Source organism: Micropterus salmoides, unplaced genomic scaffold (genome assembly GCF_014851395.1).
Source record: "Micropterus salmoides isolate LMB-PRFRI ecotype aquatic unplaced genomic scaffold, ASM1485139v1 Ms_hic_scaffold_14, whole genome shotgun sequence".
Lineage (NCBI taxonomy): Eukaryota > Metazoa > Chordata > Actinopteri > Centrarchiformes > Centrarchidae > Micropterus > Micropterus salmoides.
The window spans coordinates 33,380,887-33,395,181 of NW_024040485.1; the positions used below are offsets into that span (position 1 = coordinate 33,380,887).

Consider the following 14,295-nt stretch of genomic DNA (forward strand, 5'->3'; position numbering starts at 1 on the left):
ACACTGGTCGCCCCGGCAACAGCACTCTGCACACCTGACATCCCGTTGGCAGCGACAGCCTCCCTCAACGCAGAGTTACCTGGAGGAGAAGCTGGTGAGCACTAGACTTACAGGGTCACCTGGACTGTGGTCTCACCTGTTCCCTGCTGATCCTGGGTTCAGATTTAGTGAAATGCTGTATGACCTTTGACCTTACCTGTTCCGCCAAGGAAGCGCATGGCAGCAGGTGTGACGGGCAGCCGGGGCGGGGGCAGGGGGTTTTGGCAGCGGGGTCTGGTCCCCATGCGGGCCCTCTCCTCTCCGGGTCCCAGCTGGACTCCTGCAGGTTTCTCCAGCAGGGCGACCTCAGGTGGGACCAGGTGGGCCTCCTGAGCTCCGGCCTCCAGGCTGTGAGCCGCCTCACTGGGAGACTCCTCCGAGTCCAGACGGCTGTTCATCGGACTCTTAGGAACCAGGATCTTGATGCCGGTCTTGGACAGGTCCACGCTGCGACGTGCCGAGCCGGCCAGGGACCCCGACATCTGACCGCTGCTGAACCTGCCGGCCGGCAGGGGCTGCTGGGGGCTGACGTAGGCGGGGTGGGTCAGTCCGGCTGGGGGCAGGTGAGCCGGGCCGAGAGCAGGTCTCAGCTGATCAGAGTCTCCGGTTAAACCTCCGCTGCTGATGTCACTGCGAGCGCCGGCGGGCGGAGGCCTGCAGGGCGGTCTGTGGGCGGGGCTGCAGTGGTGGCTGGGCGAGCTGCGGGTGGAGCGCAGTAAGGTGGTGTCTCTCTGTCGCTCAGAGAACTGACGGTTGAAGTCGTGGACGTAGATCATGCAGGTGGACAGGTGACTCTCAGGCTCCCACGTGTCCCCCTCTGAGCTGTAGCCTCGCCACCTGACCAGGTACTCCACCTTCCCCTTCTTATTCTTCCTCTTGTCCACGATCCTCTCCACCTGCAGGGGGAAACGGCTCATCAGAGGGACGCCATCTTTACATGACTCATTACCATCAGTGTGTTGGTCACATTCTGACTGTGTTAATAAAGTTTATTCAGCAGAGACGGCGCGAGGTCGTTTCTCCAACCTGTCCGTCTCAAGCTGACGGATCAATGATGCAACAAATCAGGAAGTTCAGACACAGCTTTAGAAAATCCAAGCACCTTCACTGGGCTGCTGCGATCGATCAGCTGTCCGTCACAAAGACCTGAACACCTTAACAACAAACTGTGCTGCTGATGACGTAATGCTCAGAGATGATCAATAAACCCATTCCTGTCCTACTTTACACCCGTTTATTGATCACCACAGGAGGAAGCCTTCTGATCGACCAGCTGATACTTGATTAATAACTTCAGAGAGAACTGATGACGTAACGAGTTTGTGTTGATCGATCAGTTTTCTGATGAATAGTCTGACCTACGTCACTGTGATCTGAGGTTATTGATTAGCAGAGTGATCGGTTCTTCACTTTATGGACTCTGACACACATGCTAACTCTCCTGCACTGTAATGCTAGCCTGAGCTAACGCCGAGCTAACGCTAAGCTACCTAACTGGGTCTGTAGTTGGTACCGGGGTCCGAACCCTCCGGCTGCGGATTAGGACTCGCGCTCGCGAGTCCCCTAGTCTCTAAAGAACCACTTTACGTCACTTTCTGTCGCTCGGCTGCTCACTTTGTAAAGTTAGCTCTGCCGTTAGCATGTTAGCATTAGCTCGCGTCACCTCGTAGAACTCTTCCGTAGCCATGGAGACAGAGCGCGTGCACGAGCAGCTTCCAGAAGCTTCTTCACTCGAGCGGCACCATGAGAAGAACCCGAAGGTGCGGGTCCAACTGGTTCTGGGGTCCGCAGGTCCGGTACCGGGACGGGGACGGAGTTTAGCACAGTTAACTAGCTGTTAGCGGTTAGCTGTTAGCTTCACGGAAACATCCGCTCTGCCTCACCTCCAAAATAAGAGCCCGCGAGGCCGCTGGCTCTTATTTTTTTCCACAGGTGTCATTTCTGGGCCCCCGGGGACAGGTCCCCTTCACTTTCTTAAAATGTTCCAAAAAAACAGCTACAAGAAAAGTGAACTAACAAATAAAACGTTTAATTAGACAACAAGAAAGCTTGAAGTTTAAAAGAAACAAATTGTCCAAAAAAAGGAACTTCAGCTAAAAGACGAGCTGCATTATGTTCTATTTCTATATTTTATTGGTCCCCACCTTTCCTTTACATAAATAAAACCACGACATAATCTTTATTTCTTTCACTTTAAAGGCTGATTTTTGCTCCTGAGTGAAAGTTAATGTGGTTTCAAACTTTTCTTTCTGCTCAGAACAAACACTTGATGCCAAACACCAGATCAATAATCTGAGGCAGAACATTCAGAACTAATCTGATCAAAACAGATGGCTGCCTTAGTTAAGGTAAAACAAGGTTGGAGAATGAACCCGTAAAGTAAAACACAGCATTTTAAAGGAAGGAGTCAGCTGCGATCCTCTCCGTCACCTGCAGAGGAGCAGCAGGGTGTCGAGGTGGGACGAGGTGTTCCCAACATTTACACTCAAACTATCTCATAACTTTGCCTCAGCTGTCTACAGGAACCTCTCTGATCCAGAACCCTCTCAGTCTTTAGGGTTAGCTTCAAACACAGAGCGCTTTTCACACCTCTGATGCTGAAACACTATCCATGTTTAAACACAGAGTCCAGAATGTGACCACGCTGATGAGGGGTTTCATGTTGGGGAAGTCCAGCTGATCCTTTTTCTTACTGATATGAATTAGATCTCGTGATTTGATTTGACAGCCTTTATTGTCCATGTGCAGTTAAAACACACGATGAAATAAACAAATAAACAGAAGACATGAACACATTTAACAAACAATAGATGTTATCAACATAGAGTGAAGTTACCATGAGCCACAGAGCTGTGTGTCCGTCTGTCCTGCATCGGAGGACACGTGCAACAGAAACCAGGCCTACAGCTCGGAGACTCCTGCTGGAGCAGAGAAGAACAAGACGTACAGGACACAGGCTGGTAATCATGGCAGCTGTCAGAGCTGCTCATGTCTCAGCTAAAACATGACATGCTAATTATTTTCAGTTTTCAGATCATTAACCAACAAAGGTTTGTTAGCCAATGATCTGACAGTTGGATCTGTGGGCTTTGGATCTGTAGTTGCAGGCTTCCTGCTGCTCAATGTGGATGCTGCTGCTGTGTGTTCTCTTTCCTCCCAGGTTCTGCTCGACATTTCTACCTGCTAAAAGAGTTTTTCCTCGCCTTTGTGACCAAATGCTACTCATGACGGGATCTGTTGGGTCTGACTGTGTGGAGGACTCTACTCTATAAAACGTGGATCAGTTTCTGTAGAGCGATGGTGAAGGTCAGTGTGGGCGTCTTGCCCTCTTGGCAGTGCCTTACTAGCTTAACTCTCAGCCAATCCAAGAACAGGCAAAAAGGTGGAGCTGAGGCCGAAAGAAGCCTAAAAGCACCCACCTGTCACTCAGGGCAGCCACGTCCTTAATGACGCATTACTTAATACCTTATTATAATTTAAACAGATGTGAGATGTGACATGTTTATTTCTGTAAAGTTGCTCTTTGAATCCCTGGTTTCTGTTGCAGTTATTAAAACAGAGGTGAAGCGGTAAACTGTGTGTACTGTTTTTATTTTATTTCACAGAAAAAGGTCAGAGATGATGCTGTTGTGATGGACAATGAGGTTTTCTGGATCTGGTCTTCCTCCTGATCCTCATCAGTCTGACTTTTTGTCGGTGCGTTTCTTGCGGCTCTGCATTGACGGTGCCAACAGTGGAATGGCCTCACCATCATCATCAATCAGTGTGGGTCGGGCGAAACAGCAGAGGTAGACGAAGGTGGAGATGAAGATGATCGGGATGCTGACCAGGAGGCAGGCAAACAGCGGAGCCTCGCTGAACAGTGGCTGGACGGACAGACAGAGGACGGAGAGGTCAGAGGTCACTGAGACAAACACACAGGTGCAAACCAGAAACAGGACTGAAAACTTACCGTCAGCGTGACTTTGGCGTCGTAAATTAAACGTCTGATGCGCTGGGCGATGTCGTTTCCTCCCTGTCTCTGAGAAGTGAAACAAAGATCGATCAGAAATAATTAAACAGAGCTGGTGAAGCTCTCCTTTGTCCTCCGGGTGACTCTGGAGTCCGGACTCACCTGGATACTGCCATCCAAAACCCCTTTCAGGAAGTCCAGCAGGTGATGTTCTGCCTGCACAGCGCTAGGTGGCAGGAAGTAGCCATCATTGGACAGATTAACCACAATGAAGGACGGCACAGTCACCTCTCTGACAAGAACAAACCAAACAGAAACACATTAACAACTACACCTATTTGTGACTAGAGACATTACCGACTAGACCATTTGTGACTTGTCTCTGTACTGGTTTTATTAGATCTTAGTGCTGCATTTGATACCGCTGACCATCAGATCCTATTGCAGAGACTGGAACATTTCATTGGCATTAAAGGAACCGCTCTAAGCTGGTTTAAGTCCTATTTATCAGATCGATTTCAGTTTGTACATGTTAACGATGAGTCCTCAATGCATGCCAAAGTTAGTCATGGAGTTCCTCAAGGATCTGTCCTCGGACCAATCCTCTTCATTTTATATATGCTTCCTTTAGGCAATATTATCAGGAAATATTCCATAAGCTTTCATTGTTATGCAGATGATACTCAGTTATATCTATCAATCAAACCAGATGAAACTCATCAGTTAGCTAAACTTCAAATGTGCCTTCAGGATGTTAAAAACCTGGATGACCTGTAATTTTCTCATGTTAAACTCAGATAAAACTGAAGTTATTGTTCTGGGGCCTAAGCACCTCCGTGACGCATTATCTAAAGATATAGTTTCCCTTGATGGCATCGCACTGGCCTCCAGAACCACTGTGAGGAATCTTGGAGTTATCTTTGATCAGGACATGTCGTTTAAGTCTCACATTAAGCAAATTTCAACGACCGCCTTTTTTTCACCTACGTAATATTGCGAACATCAGGAACATCCTGTCTAAAAATGATGCAGAAAAACTAGTCCATGCATTTGTTACTTCTAGACTGGATTACTGCAATTCCTTATTATCAGGCTGCTCGAAAAAGTCCGTTAAGACTCTTCAGCTGATCCAGAATGCTGCAGCACGTGTTCTGACAGGAACCAGGAAAAGAGATCACATTTCTCCTGTTTTAGCTTCTTTGCATTGGCTTCCAGTAAAATCCAGAATAGAATTTAAAATCATTCTTCTTACCTACAAAGCTCTTAATGGTCAGGCACCATCTTATCTTAAAGAGCTCATAGTACCTTACTACCCCACCAGAGCACTGCGCTCCCAGAATGCAGGGTTACTTGTGGTTCCTAGAGTCTCCAAAAGTAGACTAGGAGCCAGAGCGTTCAGCTATCAAGCTCCTCTCCTGTGGAACCAGGTTCCAGTTTGGGTTCAGGAGGCAGACACCATCTCCACATTTAAGAGTAGGCTTAAGACTTTCCTCTTTGATAAAGCTTATAGTTAGGGCTGGCTCAGGTGAGTCCTGAACCATCCCTTAGTTATGCTGCTATAGGCCTAGACTGCCGGGGGATTTCCCATGATGCACTGAGCTCCTCTCTCCTCTACTTTCTCTCCCTCTGTATGCAACCTCATCCCATTATTGCATGTTACTAACACAACTTCTCCCCTTTCTGGTAGTCTTGTGCTTTCTCGTCTCTCTCCTCTCTCCTGTCACTTCCTGCAGGTTTTCTGGCTCTGGAGCTGTGGAGTCTGGATCTGTGGTTGCGGGTCACCTGCTGCCCCCGTGTTCCTGCTCGACACCCTCTGCTGCAACGACTATTGTTACTAGTCCTATTGTTATTATTGTTATTATAATCATTAACATTACGATTGTTATTATTAACACTACTATAAATATCTGTACCATTTTTTCATTTATAGCAACATCACCTTTGCTGTCTGTACCTCTGTGTGGATATTGTGTAGGCTGCCTCTCTCTCTCTCTCTCCCTCTCTTGCCCTCTCTCTCTCTCTCTCTCTCTCTCTCTCTCCTTCACCCCAACCGGTCGAGGCAGATGGCCGCCCACCCTGAGTCATGGTTCTGCTCGAGGTTTCTGCCTTTTAAAGGAAGTTTTTCCTTGCCTCTGTCTCCTAGTGCTGCTCTTGGTGGGAACTGTTGGGCTTCTGTAAATAGCATCATAGAGTACGGTCTAGACCTGCTCTTTATGAAAAGCGCTGTGAGATAACTGTTGTTGTGATTTGGCGCTATATATATAAAATTGAATTGAATTGAATTGACATGAGACGTTACCGACTAGACCGTTTGTAACTAGAGACGTTACCGACTAGACCGCTTGTGACAAAAGACGTTACAGACTAGACCCTGTGTGACTAGAGACGTTACCCATTAGACCATTTGTTAGTAGAGACGTTACCGACTAGACCCTTTGTGACTAGAGACGTTACCGACTAGACCGCTTGTGACTAGAGACGTTACGGACTAGACCGTTTGTGACTAGAGACGTTACGGACTAGACCGTTTGTGACTAGAGACGTTACCCACTAGACCGTTTGTGACAAAAGACGTTACGGACTAGACCCTTTGTGACTAGAGACGTTACCCACTAGACCCTTTGTGACTAGAGACGTTACCCACTAGACCCTTTGTGACTAGAGACATTACCGACTAGATCGTTTGTGACAAAAGACGTTACCCACTAGACCGTTTGTGACAAGAGACGTTACCCACTAGACCGTTTGTGACTAGAGATGTTACCCACTAGACCCTTTGTGACAAAAGACGTTACCCACTAGACCCTTTGTGACTAGAGACTTACTGACTAGACCCTTTGTGACTAGAGACGTTACCGACTAGACCGTTTGTAACTAGAGACGTTACCGACTAGACCGCTTGTGACAAAAGACGTTACAGACTAGACCCTGTGTGACTAGAGACGTTACCCATTAGACCATTTGTTAGTAGAGACGTTACCGACTAGACCCTTTGTGACTAGAGACGTTACCGACTAGACCGCTTGTGACTAGAGACGTTACGGACTAGACCGTTTGTGACTAGAGACGTTACGGACTAGACCGTTTGTGACTAGAGACGTTACCCACTAGACCGTTTGTGACAAAAGACGTTACCCACTAGACCCTTTGTGACTAGAGACTTACTGACTAGACCCTTTGTGACTAGAGACGTTACCGACTAGACCCTTTGTGACTAGAGATGTTACCCACTAGACCCTTTGTGACTAGAGACGTTACCGACTAGACCCTTTGTGACTAGAGACGTTACCCATTAGACCATTTGTTAGTAGAGACGTTAACGACTAGACCCTTTGTGACTAGAGACGTTACCGACTAGACCGCTTGTGACAAAAGACGTTACGGACTAGACCCTTTGTGACAAAAGATGTTACTGACTAGACCCTTTGTGACTAGAGACATTACCCACTAGACCGTTTGTGACTAGAGACGTTACCCACTAGACCCTTTGTGACTAGAGACGTTACCCACTAGACCGTTTGTGACAAGAGACGTTACCCGCTAGACCCTTTGTGACTAGAGACGTTACCCACTAGACCCTTTGTGACTAGAGACGTTACTGACTAGACCCTTTGTGACTAGAGACGTTACCGACTAGACCCTTTGTGACTAGAGACGTTACCCACTAGACCCTTTGTGACTAGAGACGTTACTGACTAGACCCTTTGAGACTAGAGATGTTACCCACAAAACCCTTGTGACTAGAGACGTTACCCACTAGACCGTTTGTGACTAGAGACGTTATCCACTAGGCCCTTTGTGACTAGAGACGTTACTGACTAGACCGTTTGTGACAAGAGACGTTACCCACTAGACCCTTTGTGACTAGAGACGTTACTGACTAGACCCTTTGTGACTAGAGACGTTACCCACTAGACCCTTTGTGACTAGAGACGTTACTGACTAGACCCTTTGTGACTAGAGACGTTACCCACTAGACCCTTTGTGACTAGAGACGTTACCGACTAGACCCTTTGTGACTAGAGACGTTACCGACTAGACCCTTTGTGACTAGAGATGTTACCCACTAGACCCTTTGTGACTAGAGACGTTACTCACTAGACCCTTTGTGACTAGAGACGTTACTCACTAGACCCTTTGTGACTAGAGACGTTACCGACTAGACCCTTTGTGACTAGAGACGTTACCCACTAGACCCTTTGTGACTAGAGACGTTACCCATTAGACCATTTGTTAGTAGAGACGTTACCGACTAGACCCTTTGTGACTAGAGACGTTACCGACTAGACCGCTTGTGACAAAAGACGTTACTGACTAGACCCTTTGTGACAAGAGACGTTACTGACTAGACCCTTTGTGACAAGAGACGTTACCCACTAGACCCTTTGTGACTAGAGACGTTACCCACTAGACCCTTTGTGACTTGAGACGCTACCCACTAGACCCTTTGAGACTAGAGATGTTACCCACAAAACCCTTGTGACTAGAGACGTTACCCACTAGACCCTTTGTGACAAAAGACGTTACCCACTAGACCCTTTGTGACTAGAGACTTACTGACTAGACCCTTTGTGACTAGAGACGTTACCGACTAGACCCTTTGTGACTAGAGATGTTACCCACTAGACCCTTTGTGACTAGAGACGTTACCGACTAGACCGTTTGTGACTAGAGACGTTACCCACTAGACCCTTTGTGACAAAAGACGTTACCCACTAGACCCTTTGTGACTAGAGACTTACTGACTAGACCCTTTGTGACTAGAGACGTTACCGACTAGACCCTTTGTGACTAGAGATGTTACCCACTAGACCCTTTGTGACTAGAGACGTTACCGACTAGACCGTTTGTGACTAGAGACGTTACCCACTAGACCCTTTGTGACTAGAGACGTTACCCGCTAGACCGTTTGTGACAAGAGACGTTACCCGCTAGACCCTTTGTGACTAGAGACGTTACCCACTAGACCCTTTGTGACTAGAGACGTTACCCACTAGACCCTTTGTGACTAGAGACGTTACCGACTAGACCCTTTGTGACTAGAGACGTTACCCACTAGACCCTTTGTGACTTGAGACGCTACCCACTAGACCATTTGAGACTAGAGATGTTACCCACAAAACCCTTGTGACTAGAGACCTTACCCACTAGACCGTTTGTGACTAGAGACGTTACCCACTAGGCCCTTTGTGACTAGAGACGTTACTGATTAGACCGTTTGTGACAAGAGACGTTACCCACTAGACCGTTTGTGACAAGAGACGTTACCCACTAGACCCTTTGTGACTAGAGACGTTACTGACTAGACCCTTTGTGACAAGAGACGTTACCCACTAGACCCTTTGTGACAAGAGACGTTACCCACTAGACCCTTTGTGACTAGAGACGTTACCCACTAGACCCTTTGTGACTAGAGACGTTACTGACTAGACCCTTTGTGACTAGAGACGTTACCCACTAGGCCCTTTGTGACTAGAGACGTTACTGATTAGACCGTTTGTGACAAGAGACGTTACCCACTAGACCCTTTGTGACTAGAGACGTTACTGACTAGACCCTTTGTGACAAGAGACGTTACCCACTAGACCCTTTGTGACTAGAGACGTTACTGACTAGACCCTTTGTGACTAGAGACGTTACCCACTAGACCCTTTGTGACTAGAGACGTTACTGACTAGACCCTTTGTGACTAGAGACGTTACCCACTAGACCCTTTGTGACTTGAGACGCTACCCACTAGACGATTTGAGACTAGAGATGTTACCCACAAAACCCTTGTGACTAGAGACGTTACCCACTAGACCGTTTGTGACTAGAGACGTTACCCACTAGACCGTTTGTGACAAGAGACGTTACTGACTAGACCGTTTGTGACTAGAGACGTTACCCACTAGACCGTTTGTGACTAGAGACGTTACCCACTAGACCGTTTGTGACTAGAGACGTTACCCACTAGACCGTTTGTGACTAGAGACGTTACCCACTAGACCCTTTGTGACTAGAGACGTTACTGACTAGACCCTTTGTGACTAGAGACGTTACTGACTAGACCCTTTGTGACTAGAGACGTTACCCACTAGACCGTTTGTGACTAGAGACGTTACTGACTAGACCGTTTGTGACTAGAGACGTTACCCACTAGACCCTTTGTGACTAGAGACGTTACTGACTAGACCCTTTGTGACAAGAGACGTTACCCACTAGACCCTTTGTGACAAGAGACGTTACCCACTAGACCCTTTGTGACTAGAGACGTTACCCACTAGACCCTTTGTGACTAGAGACGTTACTGACTAGACCCTTTGTGACTAGAGACGTTACCCACTAGACCCTTTGTGACTAGAGACGTTACTGACTAGACCCTTTGTGACTAGAGACGTTACCGACTAGACCGTTTGTGACTAGAGACATTACTGACTAGACCCTTTGTGACAAGAGACGTTACCCACTAGACCCTTTGTGACTAGAGACGTTACTGACTAGACCCTTTGTGACTAGAGACGTTACCCACTAGACCCTTTGTGACTTGAGACGCTACCCACTAGACCATTTGAGACTAGAGATGTTACACACAAAACCCTTGTGACTAGAGACGCTACCCACTAGACTGTTTGTGACTAGAGACTTTACCGACTAGAGAGATATAGGACAAGATACATTAGTTGAGTCTGTTTTTAAATAACTTTTTCCCGTTTGTTTAATCAGTGATGTTAACCAAAAACTTACCCCATCACAAATCCATTAATGTAGTCAGTCCCCTCCATGTAACCGAAGTAGAAGTTCCTGGCAGACAGACAGACAGAGAGACAGTTTCAGGTCTTTGTCTTTCAGTTTTTCAGATAAATATTTTGGATATTTTTTCCCTCTGACCTGCCGTAGATCTCTTTGTAGTCTGCAGCCACTTTCTCCACAAGACCTTTATACCTGAACAGGTAACAGGAAACACATCACAGGTCAGATCCAAACAGACGATGTCACTGTTAATTTGACTGTTAACTGATGACGATGCAGTCTTACCACAGACTTTCCTCACACATACTCTTCTCCCCCACCAGCGCCAACAACACCAGTTTATCTGCAGGAGAGAGGCGGAGTTACTTCACATGAACCAATCAGTAGCCTCAGAGCTGTGACTGCAGTTCCTCTAACGTCCACTAGATGCTGCTGTGCTCCAACTCAGACTGTCCAGATGTGAATAAGAGAACCTCCAAAACGTCAACAAACATGTTCAGCTTTATGTCTCTTTAATAAACAGACAGATGTCTTTCAGTGCTTAATTAATGTTTATATGCAAACTAATTTTTAACAATAATAGCAGAAATAGTAATCAAATAAATAAAGATTTTAAGGGGCTGAAATGTGGTGTTGATAAACTGCTTAGTCTGAATTCTATGAGAAAGCATTGACATGATGACAGGGCTGGCCCAGGTTAGTCCTGAACCATCCCTTAGTTATGCTGCTATAGGCCTAGACTGCCGGGGGATTTCCCATGATGCACTGAGCTCCTCTCTCCTCTACTTTCTCTCCCTCTGTATGCAACCTCATCCCATTATTGCATGTTACTAACACAACTTCTCCCCTTTCTGGTAGTCTTGTGCTTTCTCGTCCCTCTCCTCTCTCCTCCTATCACTTCCTGCAGGTGTTTCTGGCTCTGGAGCTGTGGAGTCTGGATCTGTGGTTGCGGGTCACCTGCTGCCCCCGTGTTCCTGCTCGACACCCTCTGCTGCAACGACTATTGTTACTAGTCCTATTGTTATTATTGTTATTATAATCATTAACATTGCGACTTTTATCATTAACACTACTATAAATATCTGTCTCATTTTTCATTTAGTCTATAGCAACATCACCTTTACTGTCTGGACCTCTGTGTGGATATTGTGTAGGCTGCCTCCCTCCCCTCTCTCTCTCTCTCCCCCTCTCTCTCTCTCTCTCTCTCTCTCTCTCTCTCTCTCTCTCTCTCTCTCGCCCTCGCCCACCCTGAGTCATGGTTCTGCTCGAGGTTTCTGCCTCTTAAAAGGAAGTTTTTCCTTGCCTCTGTCTCCTAGTGCTGCTCTTGGTGGGAACTGTTGGGCTTCTGTAAATAACATCACAGAGTACGGTCTAGACCTGCTCTTTATGAAAAGCGCTGTGAGATAACTGTTGTTGTGATTTGGCACTATATAAATAAAATTGAATTGAATTTAATGATGAATTAGAAATGTTTGTTTATGAAATTCACCAATTAATTTATGATAAAACACAAATAACTTATTGTACATTTAAATTTAATTCTAATGTCTTCCCCAAAGCTTACAGCAGACTGTTTAGTTTCATGAAAATAAAACCTTTTCTGGCTCAGTTACAAAATTCACAATTTAATCTTTGAAATTTAAAAATGTCGGGCTGTTCTGTGAAAGTTTCCATGTAATTTCCATTTGCTGGAGAACGTGTGTGTGATGGCTGATTTAAGATTTACGCCCAAACATGTTGAGGCTCGCAGACTCTCCAGCAGGGAAACACTTCCTGGTGGTATGAAGCACTACTGTTGTATTTGGACTGCAGCACAACCTACAGGTGAAAGGCCATCAAAGTAATCTACATATGAAACAAAGCGTCTGCCTGTCAGTACGAACTGTGGGAGTAGACATGGGGATGGTAACGTGTTTAAACATGTACATGTAAGTATGATTTCTCTAACATGTATGTAATATATTGATGGTGTTACGGGTACTTCCACAGGCCGCCATTCAAAAGAAAATCCTAAAACTGTAACTGAACCGAGCTTCTAGCTGCAGAAGGATAATGTTCAAACCAGCAGCTTCAGTTTACCTGAGGATGGAACATCAGCCTCAGGTGTGTTCTGTTACCTGACTCTCCCATGGAGTACATAGTGTAGCTGTCGATCTTAAAGAAGTTTGGGAAACGTTCTCTGTTGATCCATGACTTGAGATCACCGTCACGTTCCTCTGAAACACAATTCAAACTCATGAAAGACGAGACCTGAATATTTGGTTCCACATGTTCTCTGAGTTTAATCACACACCAACATGCCTGCCTTAATTCGTTAACTATTCAGCCATCAGTAATTAAGTGATATTAAAAGGATTTAATGGATTGTAATAGTCTTTGTCGACATTGTAATTCCTTTCAGTTAAACCCAAGAGTGTCCGGCTGCAGACCTCCAGTGTGGAGTTACTTCTGGTGCAGGCTCCACTGTCAGGACAGGAAGTACATGCAAAAAATACAAAATAAATTCGTGCGATTTGACAGAAAACTGGAAACGCATGCAAAAATTATAAAAACAAAAGTGGAAGGGATTTTGTTGTTGATTTATATTTAATTAATTCAACATTGTAATGTGAAAACTAGTAATTCCTTAAATATATTGATTGGAGCCTATTCTGTCTACTTGGCACTTAACGTGCCAGTGTAGCAACAAAGCCGACTGTTTATCCATTCAATACTTCTACTAGTAAGTTTTTTACACAAGCTTTTGATTTATTCTGTCAAAATAGGACATTAACTCCGTCCATACAGCAGCCACATCAATTCACAGAAAAACACAAGCTGATTAAACACTGGCAGCGTAGCCTCTCTTCCCGTCTTTCTAAAAAACTAAAATATTTCCCTTTGGAGAATATTATACTCTGACATTTTAATGCTGTCAGTTGAGTTTAATATGAAGAACCGACAATGCTGGGAACTGGACTGCAGTTGTAATCTGAGCTTCGTGGAGGTCTGTAGTATAACGAATGTTACCAGCAGAGATAAAATAAGTAAATATATCCTTTAAACCTAACGAGACCGAGACTTCACTCATTACCTGATCCAACACTTTCTCTCTCACAGCAGCTCGCTGCTACTAGTTTAAGTTTCAGTCGCCTGAAATATGCTGCTGCTCAACGAGAGGACGCAAATCCACCCTTTATGGTTTCATATTGATTATTATTAATATTATATATATTGCACTTTTTTCCATTAGGGTTATAGTATTATTGTATTTTTTCTATGCTTGTACATTTTGGATCCCTTTACTTTTTATATATTTATGTTCATATGTTCTGTGAGCACCAGCTTATACCAAGGCAATTTCTTCGTATATAAAAAATGTACCTGGCAATAAACCTCATTCTGATTCTGAATATATTATTAATCCTGCCATGATGACAGTAATGTGGTGCGCTGTTTACTTTCGCCTGTTTATCTGGTCATTTAAAGCTGAGAGGTCAATTTCTTGTCTCACCGTCAAATGTCAAATAGGTTCCATCTTTAAAAACCACCACAGCTGGCAGAGAGGGGAGGATGACGTCCTGCAAACACAG

The 14,295-nt window shown here is 45.5% G+C and overlaps 2 protein-coding genes across 4 annotated transcripts in view; both read right to left on the minus strand.

Moving 5' to 3' along the window:
- Positions 1–1,929, minus strand: part of cdyl (chromodomain protein, Y-like) — a 10,111-nt gene extending 8,182 nt beyond the window's left edge. The window contains exons 1-3 of one of the 3 annotated variants that reach the window (XM_038719115.1): positions 1,703–1,929; positions 197–935; positions 1–79 (exon numbers count right to left, since the gene is read on the minus strand). The exon at positions 1–79 is cut by the window's left edge and continues 175 nt beyond it. In XM_038719115.1, the coding sequence (XP_038575043.1) occupies positions 1–79; positions 197–935; positions 1,703–1,726 (842 nt within the window). In that variant the 5' untranslated portion in view covers positions 1,727–1,929. Of the gene's footprint in view, positions 80–196; positions 936–1,141; positions 1,591–1,653 lie in introns of those variants that run through there. The other 2 variants (XM_038719116.1, XM_038719117.1) reach the window with 2 other exon arrangements.
- Positions 1,930–3,611: 1,682 nt separating this feature from the next.
- The window catches only part of LOC119902764 (protein disulfide-isomerase TMX3-like), a 29,217-nt gene continuing 18,533 nt past the window's right edge, over positions 3,612–14,295 (minus strand). Inside the window, exons 9-16 of the mRNA XM_038719122.1 lie at positions 14,217–14,283; positions 12,841–12,939; positions 11,009–11,066; positions 10,862–10,915; positions 10,718–10,774; positions 4,154–4,283; positions 3,992–4,060; positions 3,612–3,905 (exon numbers count right to left, since the gene is read on the minus strand). Of these exons, the coding sequence (XP_038575050.1) occupies positions 3,717–3,905; positions 3,992–4,060; positions 4,154–4,283; positions 10,718–10,774; positions 10,862–10,915; positions 11,009–11,066; positions 12,841–12,939; positions 14,217–14,283 (723 nt within the window). The 3' untranslated portion in view covers positions 3,612–3,716. The remainder of the gene's footprint in view (positions 3,906–3,991; positions 4,061–4,153; positions 4,284–10,717; positions 10,775–10,861; positions 10,916–11,008; positions 11,067–12,840; positions 12,940–14,216; positions 14,284–14,295) is intronic.